The following is a 26,482-nucleotide window of genomic DNA, read 5'->3' as shown; positions in this document are numbered from 1 at the left end:
TTATAAAATAAAGAGAAAAGGGACTATATATTATGGCTGTGAAGTCACTGTTCCTGATACTGTGATTCTCCCTTCCTTCCAGACTAAATGCATTTTATTAAAAAAAAGATGCCAATTTTTCACTGAAGAGGAAAGTCTCACTTTTCCCTGTGAACAGTGAATATTTGTATCCAATACCACTTACACAGCATTTTGTTTCCAAATGAACACATTTTATTGTGAAACTCCCTAGGGTTGTAATTACTGTGACTAGGATGACACAGACTAATGCAAATCAAGAGATGTAGGCATCAAATCTAGGAACAGAGATATTTACTTCTCATGCATTTATCATTTCCAAATTACCAGAATCAAAATGTGAATATAGCCATAACTTAATTATGGTACAAATTATAAACTGTCATTTCCTTTGGAAAAATAATTGTACAAGAAAAGTAACACTTTTTTGGATCTTGTATAGCCATAATTAATGCATAAGGCATGATCTCATGAGAGCAGAAAGCATGAATTTTAGATATAATAAGCAGTGGTTGACCTGTGCTGTAATGAACATCTAGTTACACTGTAGTTGTTCAAGGGGATGTATGAGCTTGAACCTGCCTGCCTCCAATGTTGCCTGGCTTGGTGATTGTAGTGCATAATTATCTTCTTTTTCTCCTGAATTGGAAAATGAGCAAAATTTCATGAAAGTGAAAAATCACGTGAATGTTGGGGAAATAATGATTATTTAATACAGTAACTATAAGTCCTTGCAAACACGCTGTAGGCAGCGTGTTTTACACCCTCCTTGTATGTGCTCCTTGGAAGCATGAGCTGTAGTAATATTAAGCACAGCACTCTGAAGAAATTGCTGTCTGTAGAATACAATAACTGCTCTTTTTTCATTCAACATCTCTGGGGAGATCCCACAGCAGATGGCTGGTAAACTTCAGCAAGAGAATATTCTTCAGAGTTAGGGCTAAGAACTGCATCTGCTGATCAGAGATCTGAGCCCTGCTCTCCAGCACTCCAACCAAACCCAACACTGCAAGTTAACTCTGCAAAAAACTCTGCAAGGAAGAGCAAATAATCCTTGTGGGTTGGGTACTCCACCATTTCAGAAAAATAAAAAAGGTGTTGACTGTACTCTGGTAAACTGAGCCATGCTGAACACTTTTGAACATAACCACTAGCAACTACCATAGCACAGTGTACCCAACCTGAAGGCTTGGAAAACAGCCAATCTGTCCATCCCCAGGTATACTTCAGTCTCTTTTTGAATGCCAAGAGTTGGATGGGCACCATTTATCCCTGCAACCTCCCCCTCCTTAGAAGGAAACAGAGGCATGCCACCAGAGTCTCCCTGATCTTTCAAGAGCACACATATTAGTAATGCTTCAAAAGAAAAGTGTTTTCTAGTGCAATCCCAGATTCAGACCCCTCCTGGAACACATGTGAAGAAGAGTCTGAGAGTTAAGACCAAAAAAAAAAATCTTTGAAATGCTGCTGTCCTCTGATCTTCTTGGAACTTTAGTAGCTGCAAAATTTTACAAGAGTTTCAAGAAGCTTCACATTTCTACTAACGTCTGTGAACATCATGAGAGTCACCAGAAGCCAAAAAGGGATTGCCAAGGATCACAAAACTTCAGCAGCACCAGCTTCTCCCAGGTTTTGTTCTCCAAGTACCATTTCTTCCTAGATGAGAAGTCACCCATACCAGTGAAATCTTCAGAGGCTAAAACTGTGGCCTACGGAAGGAATAGTAGAAATAAGATTTCGTGTAAGTCAGGTAATGGTTACTTTTTAGCAACTACAACTGTATTTTTACAGGCTCTGATTGAGTTTTAACAACATCAGTGCAATTTCCTATTTTGGTCTTGTCTTCCTTGCCAAAAAATTCCCTTAGTAAAACAGAGTATCCTTTGCATGTTAATTAAACTGTCATTTTATTGGAAAGTAAACCAGTAAAGACACCAATAGACAAAAGCACTTTTAAACTTGCAATAAAAATCCATCATTCCTCCACTCCATCAGTGTTTCAGGATCAAATAAACAAAGCCCACCTTCCTTCTACTGACAACAAAAAGACTACACTAGCTTTTTCTATCTGCTTGTCTCCATATCTGCTTCTGGGCAAATAAATCTCTCACATGATCATGTAACTCCAGGCTCCTTAACTAGCACTTCTTGTACTGATTTCTAAGTTTGAAGCTTGCTGGCTCCACTCCTATGATGTACCACTTGCTTCTTTTTCCATTAAAATAGGTCTTGGAGAAGCAGCATAATGAGATACTAAGCTACTCATTCTGTCATTTCAATAAATAATTGAATTAGAATCCAATTTTTTTCCTTTGGAGATATCTCTGTTCATCCACAATACTGCATTTTGCCCCAGCTGATGTCAAGATCTGATCAGTGAGAGATGCTCCTGCCTGAATTGAGGTACAAATGAGAACATATGCCAAAGTCATTACCACAGATTTTACTTATCAATGAATGCAAATTAGAGAGATAGAAAGAAAGAGAAAAGTGGCATGGGGTGGGAGGGGAGAGAGACAATTCAAGCAGAAGATAGACACCACTTATGGATCCAACAAGTGTTTCTGTTTGTCCTTCTTTACCCTGGCTTCTCTGTGGAGGGGCGTCTGAGGTTATTCAAAACTTCACTATTTATATGATTTAACAAGCAAAGGACTCATCGGTTACAAAGTTCTCCTATTCTGTTGGTTAAATTATTCCCTCACTTCTAAAGTTATTTAGTCCCATGCTCAGTCATTTTTCTGAGCCAGTGGGCCAATGGGTTGTGAGTCAGTGATCGTTACCTCCCCCTGCCAAAATTAACTTTTACCCAGTCTGAGCTGATTTCAGCAGAGCTGCTGAGTTGGCTTTCCTTGTGGTCTGTAAGTTCTGCATTCTTTACGCCTTTATCAGTGATAGATTCTTCTCCCCCAGCCTTTAAACCACCCCCTAGGTCTGAGATAAAACCATCTTTTTCTTATCTCAAGTTCCCTGTGGTGGCTTAATTTACAGTCTAAATTCCAAGCATCCATGGAGGCATATTCAAGGGAGCTTCAGTGGTTGTTGGTGGTCACAGATGCTATTTGTCCCATAACTTGGGGTGACCTTTGTTTGGCCAGTGATGTGTGTATGAGCAGCTGCCTCTTTAACACAGTTTGCCACATTGGGAATTTTTGTCTGGATGCATTAACCAGGATCTCCCCGCCACCAGGCCTGGAGTTATTGCCATCCTGTTGCTTCATTCTGTGCTTTTCTCAAGGAAGACAGGACAAAGTCCTTTCGTGACCCTAACAGTGTTTGAGACAGGCAACTGTGCTCTTTAAGTCCTCACAGCTGGTCTGCCAATTACTCTGCCAAATGAAGTATGATTTTACCATATAACAACTTCATTATCCTTAAAATCCGAGTCTGTATTAACATATTATGAAGAACCTGTTCCATGGAAACCGCTTCTTGCAAATCAATTTTTAGAGGCAGGTCATGTGATTGAAAAAAATACACCTGAATCCTGTGCTCTTATGGTGCACAATGAAATAAGAAGTGGCTCTGTAGTGGTGGTGTAAGTACTGATTGAGTCATTTGTTTATTCACTGACCAGTGATATTGAATAGCTGCAGAAGATCCCACTGTTACTAGTATGCAGCACAAAAGATGTATGATGCTTAGAAGAAACTAACAGTCCCTTTGGTAACTGTTGAGCATAAGGCTCAATTAAAAATTCAAAATATGTGCTTTAATAGAATGTTAAATATTGGTTGTGGTTGTGCTCTGAAATTAGAATGCATAAGTTCACAATCTTAGAATAACGCCTAGAACAGTTTGTTGTATCAAAGATAAAGACCTCTTAAGGCAATAGTTATTCCAATGCACTTCCTCAATGTCAAAGTAATTAATGCAATTTTCTGTAAATCTTGCAAGCTTGCAAGGTTTGTCTTTTCTGTAGAAAATCATTCCTCTACAATCATGCACTTCTGTAAATAAAACCTAAAGACGTTTAAGGCCATCTTTTGAGTTTTTTGGCTGTACATACCTCAATTTTAAATATAATTTTTTCAATTCTGTGTGTCTGAAGTAGGTTAGGAATGTGTACTTAGTACTCTATGTCCTTTAAAAAGACTGGTGAGAGGGGATTTAACTGAGCTGATGCTGCATGCCAGGTCTCTGTGCCAGCAAAGCCCCCACATGCTCAGCCTGTAACCGATTAGACGGGATTAGTGTGTTATCTTTCTAATGCGCACACACTGGTGCTTGCCTCCATAGCTTACATGGTTTCATAGGAGAATTTTTTTCAATTTTCCAAGTTGACACAGAACACTTTTTAATCCAGCAATCTCAGAGGCTGGGGCTGGATATGATCCTGTATATTCCCAAATTCCAGCTGTTTCAGCCAGCAGCCGAGCTAGCAACAGACTAAGTGCAGATATTTTTCTCACAGCTGAAGCTATGGAAAGCACAGCAGATATTCCATAAAATTCCAGAACAAAAAAAAAAACAAAAAACAACCCCCCCCAAAAAAAACCCCAAAAAAACCAAAAAAACCCACAACAACAAAAAACAAACAAAACAACTAAAACATTTAAGAGCCATTTAACAACCATTTCTCAGCTGGTAAAGATGGTAAGGCTTTTCTATTCACGTTAGACTGGAAAGGCTTAATTTTCAGTTGCTGGTATTTCCATACAGGCTGAACAGTATCCCTGGTGAGGACAACCCTACTGAATGGGTGGAGCTAAATCCTATGAAGAGCTGGAATAACTAACACTGTTTTTCATACCTTCCCTGTGAAGGAACAGGTTTCCACAAAACTATGACAGGGCCAGTGCACACACCCCCAAGCATTTAGAAATGCAAATAAGGTAGGCCATAGAAAGAAGACTGAATGTGGTTTGCAGTTGTGCTTTGGAAAGCTACCAGTCAACGCACTAACGGTTCATGGCCAATCAGTTCTCCCCTGGGAAATCAGAAGCTGGTACTATGTTGGAAATGGGCAAGACTAATAAAAACATGCTTTCTTATGGGATACAGACATAAGATATTAATGAGTTTAAAATATTAAATACTGAATTTCATAGAAAAGTCTTCCCAAACCAAACTGAGGACAGTGTCAGCAGTAATACACTAGAAAATTGCCAACACAAAAGGATGAGATGAAAAGGACACTACTCCACTATAGCTGCATGTTAAACACAAGGGCAGGGTCAAGAAGTCGAATTGAAGAGGGAGCGAAAAGTTGCATGATGCCAAGGTGGTAAAGAAAATTATGCCCTAGAGTGCTGCTATCCTCTCTGCACAACTATCAGTAAGGTAACTGGATATAGGGCTTCCACTAAAGTTGTCCTGTCATGACTAATGGTGAACTGTGGTAGAGTTCAACACGGAAAAGGACCAGAAGTGTCCTCCACAAGATAGGTAAGTGCTGTGACAGACTGCTCTTTCACACTTTCCAGGCCTTTTCCCCAGGAGGCTAAACTGGTCTTCTGTTCTAAGGAGGAAATAAGCCATAACATTTTAAGTTCCTGGTCCTGTTTGCTAAATGTGTAGACAGCATTGGTTGATCACTGCTAGATGATTCACAAATCGTCCTTCAGTGAATGAGATCCTTGAATTCTTTTGTTGTTACAGGCTGCCTCCCTTTCACTTCTTGTCTATTGCTTTAGAGGAGACCATTACTGTAAAAAAACAACAAACAAACAAACAAACAAACAAAAACCAAAATTAAAAAAAAAAAAGGAATGAATCCTTCAGTACTGTCATGCTGTAAATGAAAATTATTGACCTATTTTTCTAGATTGGATGCAGAGGAAAAATGTTATTAGATGTTTATCTGCAAAATGGTATTAGATGTTTATCTGATGAACTCCAAATATATAGCAAAGTTGGGGATGAGTTCAAAACCTTTCTGTACCTGAACAACTCTTTGGCATCTAGTTATTAAAAAACTTATCATTAATTCTAGGAGAAAATTAGACAGACTTTTCTAATTAAATCTCTTGCTGTACACTCTGAGCATGCCTAATTTCCTTTAGGACATGACCATTGACAGGGGCAGACTATTCTTCCCTTGTTTTATTGTTCTTTAAATTTTTGACCTACTATGGCTGTTTCAGGAGCTACTAGTTCCATAAACTGCTCTACATTCCATTTAATTCACACCCAAAATTTAATCCATATTAACCTTGGGAGCTGCCTTCTCTAAAGAGGACTCAAATTCTGTGGCTATTGCTGGATTGGCCAGAAGATTCCAAGTAAGTCAAGTCGCTTTCCCCCACCCAACACTAATGCATTATTTACACGGGATGCAAATTGTAATAGTATGTGAAAAGACCTGCAGGATCACCTTTGCCAAAGCATTAGGAGGCACTGCTCAACAATTTTTCTGTGTCTGGAGTAGGTAAAAGGAGTTTCTTAGCTCCGGCTGAAATGCTTATCCCAGCGCTTGACTTGCATTGGCCGAGTATGGGAAAGCAGCGCTGGAATGGCAATGGCACACCCGGGCTGCCAGCCCGGCTGTGCGCGCCGCTGCAGCGCCGGGGGCAGCGGGCACCGGCCGGGAGCCGCGCCAGCCCCGAGCCCGCTGCCTGCCTGCCTGCCGCGGGCCGGGGCGGCGTCCGGCGGCGGGTTCAGCCGGGGGGCATCGCCCTTTGCACCAGCGTGGGTGCGGGACCCAACCCAAGGGCTTGGCGCGGCGCCCGCATCCTGCCTGACCTCAAATGCCGCGGCGGAGCGCGGCTTCCCCGATCGCTGCAGAGCCCACCCGGGCTGGGCCGGAGACCCCCGCCCCGCTGCCCGTGCCCGGCCGGGATCGCGCGTCCCGGGCACTCCGCAGCCCCGGCACCGGCGGGAGGAGCCCTGCGCGCTCAGCCCCCGGGCCGGCACCCGGCGCCCCCCGCCCCGCCTGCCCACACCCTCTGTCTGCCCATCCCCGCTCCCCTCCGGCGCTGGCGAGGGGCAGGCTCGGCTTGTTCCTGCCTCCAACTTGCCCCGAGTTAACTCGGGTTTCCCCCGCCCCGCAGGGTCTGCCTGGGCTCCCGGTCCTCCGGGAGGGCGGGAGGGAGGGGAAAGGCGTGTCCTGCCTGGGCTGCCGCCGCCGCCGCTGCTGGAGGCAGATCGGAGATATAAAAGACCTGGCCGGGGGCCGGCGGTGGCTTCAGAGAGCGCGGACGCTCAGGCCGTGGGGAGGGGGCGCAGCGGGGCGCGGAGCGGCGGCGGGACGGGCGGAGGCAGCGCGGGGCTCGCCGTGGGCAACCCCAATGCGTGGACTATCGGCTGCTGCATTATGCTGGAGCTACAGTTCCGCTGAAGGGAGTTTGCACACGGCCGGCTGGGCTGGACTGCAGCGCTGCCGTTCCTTATGAAGAAGGCACAAGTGAGTGCGGCCGGGCGGCGGCGGGGGCACCCACCTGCCCGCGGGCGGGGCTGCTCCGCGCTGCCGGCGGAGCGGGGCCGGGGCCGGGCGGAGCGGGGCCGGGCCGGGGCAGCCGCCGGGCGAGGAGCGCGTGTCCGCGGCTCCCGGGCTGTCCGAGGGGCGGGGGGCACCCGCCGGGGGTGGGAGCCAGTGCCGCGGGGAATGGGCTGGGGGAGAGAGGTGAAGGGGAGGAAAAGACCACCGCCCGGTCTTGCCCTCGTCCTTCCGCAGCCCGTGGAAAAGTTGCAGCAAGCGGCCGGACCGGCGGTCGAGCCTTGGAGATCTCGGAAGGCACTGGAGAAAATTGCCATAGTAAATCAGTTGTCTGTGTTACCCTGATATTGAGAACATGAAATAATCGGGGCAGCGGCGCAGTGGCTGCGGCTCCCGCTGTCTCCCCGCACGCCGCTCCAGCGTGCGGCGCCGGGCGGGTGCTGTGGGAACCCCGGCGTTTCGCCCTTCGTCCTTCCGCATCCCGCCGGGAATTGCCGCTGCGGGGGCCCCTGCCATTATTTCTGCAGGTTCTGTAGGGATTGCGGTCACTATGCCGTGCGTTTTCTAGAAGGAAGCGAGGGACAGGCACGAGTGGAAAATTGTAACAAGAAGCGGCTCAAGGAAACTCTAACGGGAGAAAGTTTAAGGCTGGACTTCGCAAGGTGCCGATTCCCTCTCTCCTGGCAGACCCCAGCGAGAGCCAGGACTGCTCCGGGAGGGAACAATGCATGGACACGCACACCGCTGCCTCTGCGCTGGGGGCTTTTCCCTCCTCCTACGTTTCTGGGTTAGAAGCGAGATACTTTTTTGCATTCGTCAGTTTCTTGGCGATTTTTGGGTCACCTACACACTGGTGAAGACTCGTCAGAATACAGTCACTGGAGAAGACATAAAACATACTTTAAAAAAATTAAAAGACCTTACCAAAGTATTTTGAGTAGTTAAATAATTTTTCAAGACATGAAAGGAATTAGAAATACTCACTTTCTAAAATATTTGAATTTCACCTGGCCAAAGTGCTGGAGAATATACCCATGCTTAAGAACTTAAAACCTGGAGATTTAATTTTTTTGATGCTGAAGTACACTGGGGTTTTATCTTAAATTATCGGCTCTGAATTTTAGCAATGTATATCCATTGCTGTTATTCATATTAAATTACTATAGGTGCCTTGAACAAAGATGTTTCAGACCCTGTATAAACCATTACTTAACTGTGCTGAGCAGATTATTAATTGTGAAGGGTCTCTTGAAGTCTGAGTGCTGTGTTTATGCATTTATGAATGAGGATTTATGAGTGGAAGCAGTCAAGCATTTTATTACATTTGAACTGTAAACTTGTAAAAAATGAACAGACTATTTTTGCAAATTCAGAGCAAAGCAGGAACAATCCTTCTCTCCCAGTAAACTGGGAAAGACAGGCACTCTTGGCATTCAGGACCATATGGCTTGACTCAGGGGCTCACAAGCTGTAGCCTGTGGAACAGCTTCTTGTCATGGTGGTGAAGCATCTGTCAGCCTTCAAGCAGTTATGCTTCCTGCTTTTTGGAGGCACTGACAGACTCCTAGTTCTCCAAAGGGTTGTTTTCTATATTTTAAAGAGTAGCAAACAAATGGGATACCAAACCATTAATCATTTCAAGGGGATCAGAGCAGGAGATACTTTCAAGAGGACTTTTCATTAAAACCGTGAAGACCCTGTGCAAAGAGAGAGGGAGCAAGTGAACTGGGTACAAGAAAGAGGACTTAAGCACATGGGGGCACTCGACACATTGAAGTAAATCTTAATCTATATGCTCTCCTGTGGCTACTTCTGTCATTGTCTAAACCAGTAACTGTCATAGTGAAAAGAACAAGATTGGAAGACCAAGAAAGAGGTTAATATTTCTTAAAATATTCTGCTGTAGACATAGTACAGAAAGCAAGAACCACACACTCACTGAGCCTTGCAAACACTTGGCAATGCCTGGAAAGTGTTTGAAATAAATCAGGGATTTTGATCTTTGAGGTAACATTGCTCGGTGATAATATATAACTAGTGCAGCTGAAGGAGTAGCTGAGTCATACGTCAGTACAACGAAAGCGCTGAAAGAAGAGTCGTGCTGAGCACTAGACTCAACGTGATCGAGTTGGTCTGTTTATTTAAATCAGTCCTAACCTGAGAGACCACAGCAACTGCACAAGCACATTCCCCAACAGTGTCAGTCCTAGAAGTGACGTTTATGAAACTTTATGGTTTGATGGATATATAACCCCCTCTGTTTTAAACACACCCACACCTGGATTTTTCTTTTTAAGCCATGATTTCTTTAAAGAAGTGATTAAGCATTTAGGGTTCAGTCATACAAATCCTTTTTCAATGGGGCTATTTCCATGAATTAATCTTACTGAAGGATTACTTGGATGAGAGGATTTGTAGACTTATATACTTAGTAATTAAAACTATTATCAGAAGTGAGTTTATGTCCTTTTGCATACTAATGTGACAACAAATAAAATGTCACTGATTCCTGGACAGCCTTGTACAAATTTGAATAAAACAGGGTGAATGATGCCAGTGTGATATGATCTTGAAAAAACATGTAGCATGTTTTTGTAACATGTAACATGTTCTTTGTGTGATTTGAAGACAATCTAAATAGGATTAAGTTACTAAGAAATAAGTGGCAAAGAGGGGTCACCTATGGGGTAGCTCTGAAGGCTGATAAGGTATCACAGATACATGGTTCAGGCACTTGATCTCCTGTGGTGAGTTAGATGCACATCCTCTTAGAAACCACAGTATTAAAAGTATCTTAGATTTCAGCACAGCTTTCTACCTCTGAACATGTGCATTACTGTTGGCTGTCAAATTACCATCTGACGTTGTCCTATCTGCACGTGTGTGTCACTAAAGTGGAAGCCTCTCTAGAAATTATTTTGGACTGGTACCTGGAAAAAGAATTAGTACTCAAATTGGCACTTTAGTCTCATATCAGCAGGCTAAATCAGAAATGCAAATCAGATACATGATACCTTGGTGTGAGCCTGCTTTTAGGGGAAATAGTGACTTCTGATCATCAGTCTTTCTTGCTTATTCTGCAAAAAAATGAACACTAGGCACTGGAAGAGATTTGGAGCTCATGGTAGGTATAGATCTGCTGCTCATTAAATAGAAAAAGAGAATTTGCTGTAGCCAGAAAGATGCTGTGCTATTAGTGTTAAGCAATGGACTAAGGTCTCCTCTGTTCCCCTGGGTTTGACTCTGCTCAAGGGAAGCCAGACTGCAAGTACTGCAGCTGGAAAGAACATCCTGGAATAAAGAGTCATATGGAGAATAAACAGAAGACAACCTGAAAGATTCAGTGGTGGGGAGCATTTTATAAAGCGTGTTTAGTGATCTTTTTATTTATTTTCTTCACCTGCTTTGATTATGCGCCTGCAAGTTTTTATCTGTGTGAACTATTTGGCACTTGGCTTTGTCGTTTAAAGTGAGGCCAGTAACTCAGTCTTCTCCTGACCCAGTTCTGCCACTGCACTGAAATGTAGTTTTTCCCTTTAAGCACTGCATGTCAGTTCTTCAGGTACAGTTCTGCAAGCTGACAGTGCCATTCTCCAAGTTTTTTTATGTGATTTAATGGTATGCTGGCTCATGTAATCACCATATTGTATGAAAGTTAAGAGTTGGCAAGATGCAGCCCTTGGCTTTGGATGGGCAATGCTCGGTATGCAGTATGTAAACACAACACCCATTTATTAGAAGCAAAGGAAAGAAAAATCTCCCTACGCAATTCCATTTGGGTGTTGTGGGAGCTGACATGAAAACGAAAGTTCTTGTTCTTGCCCTGGTCTTTGGTGTGCCAAACCTGAGATTAGTCAGCCTTTTAAACAGTGTAAAACCACTTTTTTGTTGTTGTTGTTGGTTGTATTTTTCTCCATGTGTTTGTGGGAAAAGGAGATGGATGAATGTTAAGGTGAGTGACAAGGGGTAGCGCTTCTCTTTAATTTTGTTATTTGGCCCATGTTTGCATTGCCTACCCAGTCACATGTAAGCCTGCAAAACTGACTTTCTGTAAATATTACTGATGCTGAAATAACTATCTGCAGGGAGCACAAGAAATGCAGATTTCTTTGCTGTATGGTTTTACTTATTGACAAATGTAAATAGTATCAGATATCTATTAGCATGTGAATGAAAAGATGAGATAACAAAAATGGTGTTAAGTATTTTATTTTATTAAAGTTGGTAGCATGTATAATATCAGAGGTCATTAACAGTATGATAATGAAGATATTAATTCTACTGTATGTCTGAATAAAAGCCAGTTTAGGAGTTCCGATTTATGAATCGGATCATATTAGTATAGGAAATAAGTGTCATCTAATTTCCTACACTTATCTAATAACCACTGGGTGAGTGATTGGTTGCTGTTTCTGTTTAAACCATGTTTAAATTATACAGGGTAGATGGATACAGTAATGATTTTAAATCTCATTAGGAATTTTCTGCTTTATATGTATTTTGCCATTATTGTTGCTGTGTGGCACAGACCTAATTTTGGGTGCAAGGTGGAAATAGCATCAGGTCTAAGATATCACTGCACGTGTTGCCTGAAGAAGTCCCTTATGGTTCTCACAGTTTTGCAGCCATATTGTGGAGCACAGTGTAAATCCTTAGCTTTGAGCTATTTCATCAGCACTTGAAACAACAGCAAATGTGAGACCATGTGGTGCAGCCTTGGGCCTGAGTGCAGGCACCTCTGCTGCAGGGCCAATAGCTGACTGCTGCTTCACAGTGGTCAGTGCTCCTGGAAGGATCTGAAAGGTCACCTCTTACTTACCTCCCAGCCCTAAACTTTGACTGCTGCTAAAGAACACTTGTAAGCATTCAGGGCTGCAGTATTTGTTTATTTTTCTTTTTCTTCACTTTTGCTGCAAAACTTACTCAGTGGAGAAGATCAAATTAAGACCCTCTAGATCACATTTAGTCCAAGCCAAAAGAACCACCCTTTCTCCCACCTGTGTTTTGGCATCTGTATAACAGTCTTTCACACGTATTTGTTAATGTTCCAGTGAAGAATTTCTGGGAGTCCAGCTGCATATCTCAGTCCTCTTCTACCTTCACTGGCTTCTCACTGGTTTGGACAGCAGAGCTGGGAAGTTAGGGAAGGGTGTTGTGTCCTGGCAGCATTGGAATTGGGCCAGGCAGTGAGCTGCACTCTTCAGCTTAGACTGATGCTCTGCAAAGTCTATAGGTTTAGTCTGGGCTGTCACAAAAGGATGCATGGATGGTCTGCAGCCATTATCTCTGGGTTTGCGAACAACCTCGATTCAATGCAGACTGAAAAGCTAATCTAGAAAAATTTATGTGAGTATATGCACTAGGGTGAGAGAGACACATGTTCACATATTTTCTTGGGTAGCATCCTAAATCTGTGGGAAGGTTCTGACTATCTAGTTTATCTTGTTGAAGCTGTCCTGTTGAAGGTTTATTTATTCAGTCTTGAGGGTGGCTTACACATGAGCTAAGAATGTGGGGGAGACTTTATTCCAGACCACAAGTCCTAATTCACAGATTGTGAATCATGCCACCTTCTGAACTTCCATTCAGAAAGATTTAAGCATTTTCAACTTAGAGTCAAAATATCAGTCTGTCTATCATATCTGTTCTTATAGCTTGGCCAGTCCCTGGCTTCAATCACATTAACTTGTCTTAGTAACAATAAACCCTTATCCAGTGTCTTATTTAGCAGACCTTCTGCCTTTCATTTGTTCTGCTACCATCAGCTCCAGGGACATCAATTCTCTGACAGTTAAAGCCAAGGATAAATTTAGTCCAATTTGCTCTGTCACCTCTTCTTTAGATACACTTTCAGAAGTTTTTAGAAGCATCCTGAATACAGCTTTAGAGATATGTTAAGTGTATGTGGTGTGTGTGTGACCTGGATTCTGCATTTGCTATGGCTGGAGTCTCTGTACTTGATATAGTCAGGATGACTTGTACTGATAACCTTCCAATGTCTTTCCTCCTAAATGAATTACACTGTTTTGTAACTTTTCTCATTAGCATGTGCTTGCTTCGTAGCAGCAGATCAAGGTATGTCTTCCTTTTATGTTTGCAGCATGATACATCGTTGCTGGATGGATTCTTTGGTCTGTTTAGTAACACATGACCTCTAATTACTTTTGGAAAAAAGTTATTCTGGCAGTATAAGTCAGACTGTAAAACCAAGTTGTGCATGTCCTGGCAATCTATCTCTGTTTAAAACACAAAATGAGCTCTGTGCAAAGCAAACAGCAACTCTTTTTGTAAAGGACAAAAAAATGAACTTGATGATGTATATACAACAAATTCTGAAAATGTGGTGTAATACACTGATATAAAATTTTTATTTAAGAGAAATTAATATAATATAGTTAAACTTTAAATAAGATATTAGTATATAATACTGATATAAAATAATATATAATGTTTAATGTTGTACAGTGCCTATAAACGTGGAGGGTTTAAAGTGTGTAGGAAAGTTTCTTCCTCCATTTCATGTTGGTCCAAAAAATTTATGGAGATTTCATAATTGTGTAAAATGGGAGTATGATACCAAGGTGTTGGCTTTTGTGGTCTAACTGAAGTAAGACACTAAGGAGTCAGGCATGATACATTTAAATTAATAATATGCTGTATATATGCAAAATAATTCACTAAATGAAAAGTGCTTAGAAATTTAAGAGAGGTTGAAATTTAAACATGCTAATAGTCTATTGTAAAAAAGTCCTAAGTTCCAACCCTCTAATTTCCACCCTCCATTTGCTCATTATTAAGTGAACTCAGCAAAATTTGTCTTTTGCATTAAGTAGCAAGCAGACAACATTTTGCATTATGTCTTTAAACTGATACAGATCTGAATGTCAGTTCTTCCTGAGATTTGTTTTTCTTTTTCTACTTTGAAGCATGCAGGAATAGGAACATTAGTCAGCCAAATGAATTTAGGAAGCTTGTATAACACTGCTTGGCACCCTCTTTCGTTTGGATTAAAAAACACGTTCCTGAATAAACAGAGCTTTTTGGTGGTTATTTTAAAAAGGAGGAAAAAAAATATATCTCCAGTATTCATAATTGGTGTCTTTTTCAAGTCACTGTGGTTCAGCAATGTGTGGATTGCATTTTTTATCTAACAGCAAAAACTACAAGTGCTCTATTTGACACCAGTTTAGTAGATTCTGATGGGCATTGCTTTATTTTCTAGGAAATGCAAACCTTTCTTATAAACTATAAATTTAAATACTGTCACTGAAGGTGCTTTGATCTTCTGTATTATAATCCCTAGCAAAGAATGTGCCCTAGATTTGCCATGCACTCTCTAAAAATTCTGTCCATAATTGTAGTCTGTTCCAAACTGTTTACATATATTTTTTCAGTGTTTGTTCCATTAATAGTGTAATAGTGTTTCAGTCTACTAAAATCAGTGAAAATCTAGCTATTTTTAAAAACTTACTCCAATCTCAAGTCAGATGGTATTCATAATACTCCATCCATTTTGTTCTGGATTTTTTTTTTTTCCCTATCACCATAGCTCAAGGCTGCATCTGAAAATGACTGCAAGTTGCCCCCCTCTTCCCTTAAGACAGAAAACTATCTTCGTTTCTTTGTGCACCTTTCCTGGCTTCTGTTGTGTTTGAGTCAGTGTTCTCACCTCTGACAACAGAACTTCTGCACTTCTGGCATCCACAGTGCTGAGGATGTGTCTGTCAGCATCTTGTTTGTTCCCTTACAGCTTAAGCTTCATCTTCAGTGTATGTTCTCTACAATTTTAATGGCATTTTTATTTCTCATTACCTTTGGAGCCCCACTTCAAATATTAGTCCTCTGAATAACCTGTTGTTACTGTATTTTGTATCATCTGTAGAAACAAAGTCTCTCTTTGGACAGGATTAGAATATATCCATTGTTCCGTAGAATAACTTGGTTTTTTTGTTTTGCAACACTTGCAAGCTATGTTTACAGTCCTTTGAAATACTGGTCTGCCATTTCTAGGAGTGACAATACCTTTTTTCTCTGTAAAGTCAGTAATTTTCTTAATATATTAAGAAAATTCTTGTTTGTTTGGTTTGTTTTTAATTTTAATGGTCAGATACTTATTGAGACCAAAGGAAATATTTTTAGAAGTAGTTGTTATTGCTTTCCCCTGTACCTCAGCTCTTTTACCTAACCAAGTGAGAAATTTGGTGCTCTCATTTTACTTTAAAAAAATTCTGGTCTAATAAGTTCTTTAAATAATTGAAGTGAATTTCTATGTTTTCATTCTCCTTAATGCATTAAAAAAAAAAAAAAATAAAAAATCTCTTCTCACATGCAGGTTTTAGGGATCAACTAAACATTGGCCAGTAATGGTCAGGTTCTCTATAGTACTATAGTACTCTTGGTTATTTCCCACTGCAGCAGAATGTTGTTGACATTTGCAAATGGCCTGAGACATATGTGAAGTTAATCTGCTTTTAGCCTACTAAAATCTGGTTTATTTCAATTGAAACAAATCCATTGCATCAAGAACATTATTTCAGTTACTGTTGAATTAGTACCTGTTCAAAGTGCTCTTTGTCAAACAGTTATGTTCTTTGTGGCTTAGTTCACTGTGATGGAGTTGTCTTCTTAGGATACATCTCCATTATTTATTTCCAAGTAAATGGCACAATTCCTATAAAACTGGGAAGATTCTTTTTTTCCTGTAAAAATTGATAAACGTTACTCAAGTAAACTTTCTAAAAATTGTATCAATTATGAAAATGCATAACTAGTCACTGGAATGTAGACATTGAAAAATATGCTCTGAGGAGATTTACACTAATCTTCTCAACAGTGGGTTATGCTTTCTGTGAGATTAATTATGGAAGCCAAAGCAATTTCGTAATAGGCCAGGCAAATTAATGTGTCTTGTTTAATAAGAATGATCCTAGGAAGCATTTGAGAACTAGGTACAAAAATAATCCAAGAAATCTTATTACATTGTGTCAATATTTGTATGAGTTTTTTCTATCAGCACATCTGTAACAAGGATGCTGTTGAACATGTACCAGGATAATTTCACTAGTGACAGCTGCCATTCCTTTTAATTCACATGAATACTTTTGACCAAATGCAAAGCTCTGTATTACACTGCATGCAATTTAAAATTCAATTTTTTTAATGAGTAACCCCTGTGAAAGTCACCAGTAAAAGTAAGGTAAAATAACTGGTTTTCAGTGTATTGTGTTCTGATGTATTGTTGTAGATCCTGTAAAAATATCTAATATTTCATATCAGTTATTTAGCTACTGTGTTACTGGTGTAAGAGTTATATGTTTTATAGGCATCTGTATGTAATAGGCATTTATATTTTTTCAAAATTTTACAGACTTCAGGAGGTTTTTTTCTCAGATATTATTTGTCCAGTTATGTGTGCATTTCCATTGTCATACCAAACTGTAAGCTGAATGACTTAGCTTCTTTTTGGAATGTTTTCCCCACAGTTTTTTTAAGGAAAGCCACAAGTGGAGCTTCATGTTTAAGATTAGATATTTATAGTTTTCTCTGGTTAGCATAACTCAGACAAAAACATTGAGATATCATGTGAAAGACATACAGTTTAATTCTCTGGTAACAATTCTGTGATGATTAGCTGGGATTTATCCTGTGTCTCTTAACTGTAAGCTGAGACCACTTGCATGGTGGTATATATCATAGTAATGTGCCTGTTCTTCCTGGACACACAGGAGAGTTGTGGGGAAACACTGGAATACCAGAAACACTTTGATGGAGTTTGTAGTTGTTAGTCTGTACAAATCCCAATAAAAACCAAAAATAAACAAAAAACCCCACCAAAAAAACCACCTCTAAACCCACCCACAAACCACCAGGATATTAAAAATGCAGTTTGTTTGGAAAGATGTAAAGTTAAGGGCAGGATGTAAATTGTAAGTTGGGTTAATTTTACAGTAAAGACAAGATGATTGTAACTTCATAGAAAGAGGTGGACATGGTGTTTTTTTTTCATTTTCTTAAATATATAGTACCTCTTAACACATTAACTTTTAATTCTTGTCTTTAGAATTAATGAATATGTCCAGAGGTGAAAAGAGTTTTTCTTACCAGCTTGCCTCTATTGTTGCATTGCTAGCAGATCTTGTTTAATTTGCTTGGTAGAAGGCAGATGGGAACTCTGTTTTAATAGAGTTTAATGAAAGGAATAGAAAAGCACAGTTGCTGTAAAAGAGATGCATTCAATGCACTAAATATATTTGTGCTTCAAAATGGATGAATAAGGAGAAAGAATGGAAATTGCTTATTTAGATTCTTAAAAAATAAAGACCTAAGAAAAAAACTGAAGTAGTCACATAGTGTATCTCTCTTATCATAACAGTTTGAGAAAAAAAAATATTTAGGACAGAAAGCAAAGTGTAGGAACAAGTCATTAATTTGTAACATGGCAAAAACCTAAAAGGTAACATTCTCTAATTGTCAGTAACCTCATATAGTTCAATCTGGTAATAGGGTTCACAGATTGATGACAACATGTGCAAGCTACATAAATTACTCAGGTTAATTGAAACTAAAAGAGATTCTGAGGAACTTTGTAAAGGTTTAGAGGAGATGGGAGAACAGATGGCATGATGGCAAGTGGAGTTAGTTGTGTTGAAGAGCAAGGGGGATGCATTTTGGAAGGAATGTTCTGAACTAATTGTAACTGAATTAATAACAGCAGTTTCAATTACTTCTAAAAGCTACTTACAAGCTCGTGTTTATGTTCTTGTAGCAATGCTTGGTTAGGAAAATGAATGAAAAATCTCTATATTGTGCCCATAGTGGGATAAATCAGACAGCATATGGGGATAGTGTAGGAGCAGAAAGAGAAATTTGAAAGGGGAGTGCTTTTATGATAGTGATCATCAGCCATCCTTAAAAAGTTCTGGTTTTCCCAATAAAAAAAGAAATAACATAGCAGAAATAGGAATCTTAAGATAGGCAAAAGCATTATAAGGGAGCAATTTACATATGAAGAGAGACTGAAAGTTAATTGCAAGAAAATTCTGGATGATGTGCAGGAAGTAGTAGAGGGAATGATTGCTGGACATTACTGATCCTTTCTTCATATGATAATAAATAAATATTTAATGAAAGAGGCTAGAACAGTCATGCTGCCTTAACACAAAATTACCAGCCTGGAAAGGTTTTTGACACTAGATACAATATGACTTGAAATGCTGCTTGATATATGTTAGAGTGAGCCCAAGAGGTCACATCCAGAAAGGGGCAGTCCTAGTCTTCCCATCCTTGCACATCTCATCTCCTTCTCTACTCATTCCTCAGGGATTACTTTTTGTCTCTGAGCTGAATTGGCTAGTCACTGTCTTTGAATTTACTGGCTTGCTTAGGGGTCAGGTGAATGTCAGAGGGAGGGAAGCTGTGGAGAAGGAGCCCAGCAGCAGGGAGCTGTTAGATGGCTTCAGACCATCTCATTAGCCTCGACTGAAGAAAAAGGGATTATACACTTAAGTAGGTAAAACGCCATGGTTATTTCAATTTACACTCTGTGCGTGAAATGTGTCTTATCTTGTAATTCATGCAATTCAGAAGAAATTTTCATATAAGCAATATATTCTGTAAATCTAAATGATCAGTTTTCTTCAGTTTTCGGTGGGCACCAGACCAATCGTGTACTGATCTGACACTTCTATTTTCCAAATCTTCATTTCCTTAATTGTACAAGTCAGGTTTGGCCTAATTATAAACTCAGTTTCATATACAACCATCTGCCAAAATTACCATCTGTAACAATTCAGCCTCTAGCTCAGAGGAAAGGAAAACACTTTAAGATATATTGTAGCTGAACTTCAATTACATGTGAAAGCAATGACAGCTGAGATGTTCATACTGAAAGATCATTCTTTTGGCCTTCATGTGACTCTCAATGGTAAGAAGTCAAAAATTTATGTAAATTTGTACAGCTCTAGCCATTGAAAACCAGTGGAGTTTCCATGCACCATCCCTAAAAGATACTCCTGTACAGCACTTCAGTGTTAGCAGGAAAAAGCACTTAAAAGTGTGTCCACTTTTAGAGGTGCATAGGAATTAAAAATATGCTTGAGTTTCTGATGCAGTAATGCAGTTGCTGGATTTTTGTGTTAAAGGAAGCATTTTGATTAGTCCCACCCCATTTTTGCCATCTTAAACTTACATTTTCCTGGAAAAACCTTACATATGGGTTGAAATTCTTAAAATGGCCCTTCTGAAAATTTGCTTTCTTAAAAAGAGAAACAAACCAACGTATGTCTCAGGAAATAATTTCAGAAAGAATTTTTAACATTAACAATGACTTAATGCATTTTAGTACATCTTGAAAAATGAATTGATGCTTGTTTCCTACTGTAAAAATTTGCAGTTAGAATAATAATAACAACTAAAATATTTTTGGCATATGAAAATGCTTTCGGTTTAGATCAGAAACCTGAAAGAAAATAGAGTTGATTTTTTTCTTACTAATATATTAATGTAATTACTTTAAGACAAGGCATAATGTGTTTGTAATTCCAGCTTGCTGAGGTAAATGGCTTATTGGCTGCCCCAGTGCTTACGTTGTCTTGCAAGCATACTTAAATATTTTGAAGATTAGTTTCTAATTTGATGTGGCTCTTACCTGATTTGTCTGCAGTCTCACAAGCTTCAAGGCATTTGAGAATAATCTGATCCATTGCTTTGGATAAATATTCTTTTCACAAAAAATTATAGATCCATTCTTAATGTACTTATAGTCTAATTACAGTGTAAATATAATGTATCCTTTTACAGATCATTACTTTAAAGCTACTTTGGTTTTGTATATGTATAGGAAGACATGCTATTCAAATAATGTAGGAAATAAAATATTGTCTGGGTTAAAATCAGGATCCAAAAAAAGTTATGACATTTTGTGGGACTTATTTCCCAGTCAGAAAGTGTTTTAAACCTGATTCTGTCTTATTCTGTGTTATTTGGAAACAGCTGAGATAAACTTTCACGATTCTCATGAACATTTCTTGGAGCCCTACTAGTATTCACAGCTCAGCTTCTCAGGTAAACTGATAAATAGTGCATATTCAAGATCTAGTGAAACTTCAGAAAGGTATAATTTTAGGGGAAGTGGAAGCCTAGCAGTGTTTTTGTGATCAGCTCATTGAAACTTTGGTTATCGACAAATATGGCTCCGGGTTTTTGAACGGTAAGGTTTAAACTTATACATTTCCCAGGGAAACACCTTGACAGTCATCATGCTAGCTAATGGTCAGGTAACTACTCTACCAAGAAATACCAAGAATTTTTGTTGTGATGTTCAATATGTTGAATGTCCTCATGGGTTTTCTTGTATCTCTTGATGATGGAAGATGAAAATTTAGCACCAAGGACAGGAGTTGCAGGTTTCATTTTTCACTGGTATGTTTTTCTAGTATGCTGTCTCTTAAGAAGCTTGCCTGTAGGTGCTTTTAATCTTTTCCCCTGATGAAGTATCTTACCGAACTTTTGGCAATTTTTGTAAGAATTGACTATGGATAATTGTTCAAATGTCTGCAGGGGCTGTTTATGGGACCAGAAGCTGACTTCATTGTCTAATATGTTTTGTTTGAAACAGAAAATGATGTGGCAAGGATTATGTATTTTATTTAAATCGCATACTAGCAAACTGTTTCTAGCAAACAAGGCACTGTTCTGTTGAATTTCCCTCATTCACTCTCTTAAGGCACAGTGTACAAAGTGCTTGTAAAACACAGCATTCAATCTGTAAAGTCATGTTTCTAAATCATGAGTGGCACATCGTTAATAGACATGATGTGGGATATAGTAAAATTTGCAATGAAAAATAGTGAAAAGGAGCAGAAATGCAGGCTTCACTATGGAAGACCATAACCTTGCTGGTAATGGTGCTCCCTCGTGTTACAGGAGATCAATGTGTTCAAAATACTTTTCATCCATGATACATGCCCCAAGGTAATAATTTAGGTTTAAAATAATGCTTATAGAAGCATCTTTTGAATTCTGAAAGAATTAATAACAGTTTTATTACTTATATTTAAAATTTTAGGTGTCATTACTGATGATAAAAGGAAACCTAAAATGTCTCTTATTTACTTCCCAAAAGATCCAAGATTTAATGCAGCTGTAGAGCAGAATGATCTTCTTTCATCAATGCTGTAGTTGGTGTTCAAAATTTTCACCACAGGCCTAGCTAACTATCTGATTGATTTGTTGTTTTATTTTTTAAAATCTCTTTGTCCTGGTTTGAGCAGGGATAGAGTCAATTTTCTTTGTAATAGCTGGAATAGCGTTGTGTTTTAGATTTAGTATGAGAATAATGTTGATGACATGCTGATGTTTTTAGTTATTGCCAAGTAGAACTTCCTATAGGTCAGGGACTTCTCAGCTTCTCATGCCCTGCCAGAGAAGGCTGGATAGGCACAAGAATCTGGGAGGGGACATGGCCAGGACAAGTGACCCAAACTGGTCAGAGGGATATTCCATGGCATATGGCTTCACACTCACCATAGAAACTGGGGAAAGCTGCTGAGGGACACTGCTGCTTGGGAACTGGCAGGGCAGTAGGTGGTGACCACTGGCATTGTGCATCACTAGTTTTGTATATTCTAATTATTTTGTTACTACTGTTACCCTTATTATTTCCTTCTTTTTATGTCCCCTTAAGCTGTGTTGATGTCAGCCTGTGGGTTTTCTCACTTCTCCTCTTCCAATTCTCTCCCAGATCTCACTGGGGAGGAAGAGTGAATGAGCAGCTGTGTGGTCCTTAGTTGCCATCTGGGGTTAAACTACAAGTCTTCAAAATACAAAATCACTTTCCTCACCAACATACATGTTACATCATAATTTGAAAAGCTCTCAGCTGGGATTTCTGGGGGATCAAAGTGAAAGCTTTTTATTTCCTTTTTCAATGGTTTTAAGTCAATGCAGGTGCTGCTGTCTGGAGTATATCCAAAGAAGATAGCTTTTGTGAAAAGTAAATTTGGAATGCTTTTTATGTCAACAGTTACTTATCAATGGGAGAAACTGCTCTGACTAATGAGAAGGGATCCCATTTAAAGGTTGGGTGACTGTGTTGGTTTGCTTGCCTTCACAATATATGGATACTGCACCCATTGTGACAGTTGTAAGAATACTTAGTAAGAGTTAGGTCAATCCTATATTTACACTTTTGGAGAGGAGAGTCTGCAGAAAGCAAATAAATAAAACTTGTAATCTGAGAAGAGGGAAAACAGAAAATTTTGTTTATTTCCATGAGGGTTGTTTTTGCTTTTTTGTCATCAAGAAATTAAAGTCAAATTGACTTTTTAATTATTCTTAGCAAAGACTCCAATAGTAGGGTTGATTTTCATAAGAACATGAAGTGAACACACCAGGAAGATGGGAGTATACATACACAAGGAAAGGAGCAGTGCTGCCATGAGAATGGATTGATATAAACTACTGTCACTTACACTGAACAGCACCAGGGTTTTAACTGTCAGAACAGTGAAGATTTGGGATAATCTCCCAAGATTCACTTCAGATCCTCTATTTAGTCCTAACACCTCACTACAAGGAAGACACTGAGGTGCAGGAGCATGTCCAAAGGAGGGCAGCAGAGCTGGTGAAGGGTCTGGAGCACAAGTCTTAGGAGAAAAGGCTAAGGGAGCCGGGGAGCTGTTTACCCTGGAGAAAAGGAAGCTCAGGAAAGTGATAAACTCTCTACAGTCACCTGAAAGGAGTTTGTAGCCAGGTGAGAATTGATCTCTTCTCCCAATTAACAAGCAATAGAACAAGAGGAAATGGCCTCCAGTTGTGCCATGGAGAGTTTAGATTAGGTATTAGGAAAAAATTTCTTCACCAAAATGGTGGCCAAGTGCCCAGACTGGCCAGTGAAGTGATTGAGTAATCTGTCCTGGAGGTATTTTAAAGATGTATAGATGTGATGCTTAGAGACATCCTTTAGTGGTGGCAATGCTCACTTTACAGTTGGACTTGATCTTAGAGGTATTTTCCAATCTGAATGATTCTGTGATTATTCCCTCCAATCCCACTTTACTCCACTCCTTCTATTTGATCTTATCCAGTCCTATTAAAAATATAAGCTATTTTATCAAAGGAATGGGATACAAAACCTATTATCAGGAGCCTACCTGCACCAGGAATTGCCTGAAGCCCACAGTGCTTTTGAAAACTGATACCTGCTGTGGCATGGGGCAGATAAAGTTACTGAAGAGATTTATGCTCCAAGAATACCAGTCTTTTGAATGTCTGTCAAGGAGAGCTGGCTAGGCTGCATGCTGAATGCTGACCTGCATTCAGGTTACTGATATAATTTGCCTTTAGTAGTAGATGATGCCAAAGCCATTCTGGATGGACTGCAGAGGACCACAATTGATGTGGTTGAGATGATGGTCATGAGACATTCACAATGAGAGAGGGACTGAGGAAAGCTTCTGGAGCTGGATCCCATGATCTTTATCATGATAAAAACCATATTATTAATGCAAACTCTATTTCTTCATCTTATCCTGAGTATTCTTGTAGACCACTAATGTAGACAGCAACTATAAAAAGTCAGGAAATGGAAAGTCTTACAATATGTAGTATAATACTGATGTGAAAAATTGTCATCCATCAGCATTGTCAAAGTTTGTACTGGTGTTGGCATATCTAAGAGTTCCAAACAGTGTTCTTTATTCACAGCTAAGCTTGTAATTCTAAAAATGTGCTACAGTTAAGGTAGGTGCATGAAACACAGTCTCAACTATACTGGCATCTAGTTTCAGTCTGTGTTCAGCAATTGACCTTTTGCAACAAGGACTCATATCAAGCAAGTCAGAGAAATAAGTTCTGGATTTATATCTCTATAACACTGTGCATATCAGGGATGTTAGCAAAAAAATATCAGAGTTCAGAAACAGAACAGTCTTTCTGAGACCATATCTTTGGTTTAAAACTAAGTTGATGATTTTGTGATTTATATTTCAAAAATCATCTCCTGCTTATAAAAAAAAAAGTATAAAAGGATTGAAAAGAAAAAAACCAACAAACCTAAACTTTTCATTTTGTATAAGGATATTTTTCTTGATGTTTGCTTTCCACAGGCTTGAGCATGAACTGAAAACTCTTCAGATTTATAATGCAAAGTCTAGCAAAGTTTCTGTGCATGGAAGAGTAAGAATCTACTTAACATGTTTTGCTTCATACTGAGAATGATATACAAGGGAGAATATTTTCATCATGTATATGGGTTCTAGTGTATGCCAAGTATCAAAATAGCTTTGTTTTCACTTTTATAGATGATTTTATTTATTTTATTTTGCCCATGTAATAGTTTTTCCAACCCAAACACCATATAATTTGTAGCAGATGGTAAGAATTACAGAATTTCTGTAACAAGTCTTATTTCCTTTCCTTTACTGGTGCTTGAAAGTCCAAGATTAAAGAAGATTGCTTGGTACATATTTTAATTATAATTCAAAAGAATGTTCAATATAGTGGACTTTTTTTTTACATGAACTTGGCAAACAAGCAAGACCTCTGAAATAGATCTTTAGAAAAAATCTTTAATTAAATATTTTATCTAAGAGAATGTCTTTTCATTCCCTGAGGAAGTCAGATCATCCACCTCCACACAATGTGAAAAGCTTGTCCTCCCTGCAAAGATAATCTTGTATGTTATGTTGTCTTCCCCTTTAAATTACTTTAAAATGCCATTGGATCTATGCTAGAGAATTCTTCCATAAGTTTCCAGGGGAAAGGTTTTTTTGAGTCAACTGAAGTCTGGTTTTTGGTTATTTCTGTTTTAATTGTGCATTTATTTGGACTTCAGTGCCTTTGTTAAAAAAGCAAGAAAGTATTAGCCTTTATCACTCTATCTATAGAAAAATAAAAAATTTCAGTATCGATCCTGGATGTTTGCTATGGAATTTTACAAAAAGTGGAAAAGAAAATCTCTCTTGCCAGTGACATGTTCTAAAAAGACTGCTAAGTACAGGACTTCTGGACATCCTCATAATCTCTGGTTATGATTTAGTAGAAAGATTTCTTTCAAAATATAGAAGTTCTTAAAATTCTTACTCTTTCTTCCAACTGAAACACTTTTGTCCTTTAAGTCTCCTGGCTCTTTTACAGAACTAGAATGCCACCTGATGGATTATTATCAGTAAATATTTATTCAGACGCTTTTAACACGAGTTCCAGAGGCAACATTCGTGTATAATTACCTGTCTCTTGGTAACTTCACTTCCCAGTACTTGGTAACTAAACAAACTGGCTGTCATCCAGGACAAGTTTAGGATGCATGGAAATTGCCTGAATCCCTGATTGTCAAGTGAGATTAAAGAGTGGACAAAATTTATTATGGATCAGATAACATTTTTAAAGAACCAGAACGTATATTTTTAGACTAGCCAAATATTTTGTAATGGTATCCTTATAGAGATTGAAAATAGATATGTTAATTTATGCATTAAAAAGACTTTTTTGTAGTTTACTGAACGTAATTGCTAAATACCTGAATTGCATTGATTTGCAAGGCAAACTCTGTATCAATTTACACTTCTTGCTTATCACATTCATCTTGGTTTCAGCTGAAACACGCAAACCAAACTCAGCAGGAGTTTGGGTACTCCTTACCAAATGCAACAGTAGCACATTGGCTGAGCTGCATCTGTCAAGAAGAGCTGCAAGGGGTAGAGGATAATAGCAATTGGCCTGAGGTCATATGAAATGAGGTTGGCATATAATCTTAAACTGCTTCCCAGTTTTCCCAAGGTCTGGATGGTGGGAAAGAATGATGTGACTCATCATTTTCTCAGCACTGTTAAGACTACGTATCTTAAATTTGTCTGATTCAGGAAATAGATGTGCATAACTTGGCAGAACTAGAGAATGGTTTCTCCTTCCAGCTGAAAAACAAAACTATCGGAGAAAAAGTAGCTCTGCATTAGCACTGATCAGGTTTGGGGCTACCTTTTGTCCATTGACCTGAACAGAATTATTTCCAATAATTATCCAATAATTTATCTGAATACAATAAGCTTTGCTTTTGCACATATGGCTGGTGGAGCTTAGCAAGTGACA

At 39.3% G+C, this 26,482-nt stretch overlaps 2 protein-coding genes and 1 long non-coding RNA gene across 4 annotated transcripts in view; 2 read left to right on the top strand and 1 right to left on the bottom strand.

Moving 5' to 3' along the window:
* Positions 1 to 26,482, bottom strand: part of LOC306800726 — a 599,049-nt gene that overhangs the window by 461,532 nt on the left and 111,035 nt on the right. The gene's annotated exons all lie outside the window — the stretch shown is intronic.
* Positions 1 to 26,482, top strand: part of GALNT4 (polypeptide N-acetylgalactosaminyltransferase 4) — a 372,781-nt gene that overhangs the window by 330,183 nt on the left and 16,116 nt on the right. The window lies entirely within an intron of this gene.
* KITLG (KIT ligand) overlaps positions 7,056 to 26,482 on the top strand; it is a 52,765-nt gene continuing 33,338 nt past the window's right edge. The window contains exon 1 of one of the 2 annotated variants that reach the window (XM_079303027.1): positions 7,056 to 7,363. In XM_079303027.1, the coding sequence (XP_079159153.1) occupies positions 7,349 to 7,363 (15 nt within the window). In that variant the 5' untranslated portion in view covers positions 7,056 to 7,348. The remainder of the gene's footprint in view (positions 7,364 to 26,482) is intronic. The other variant, XM_079303026.1, reaches the window with a different exon arrangement.

This window comes from Erithacus rubecula, assembly GCF_903797595.1.
Source record: "Erithacus rubecula genome assembly, chromosome: 4".
Taxonomy (NCBI): Eukaryota; Metazoa; Chordata; class Aves; order Passeriformes; family Muscicapidae; genus Erithacus; species Erithacus rubecula.
This window is presented reverse-complemented; position numbering and strand designations above follow the sequence as displayed.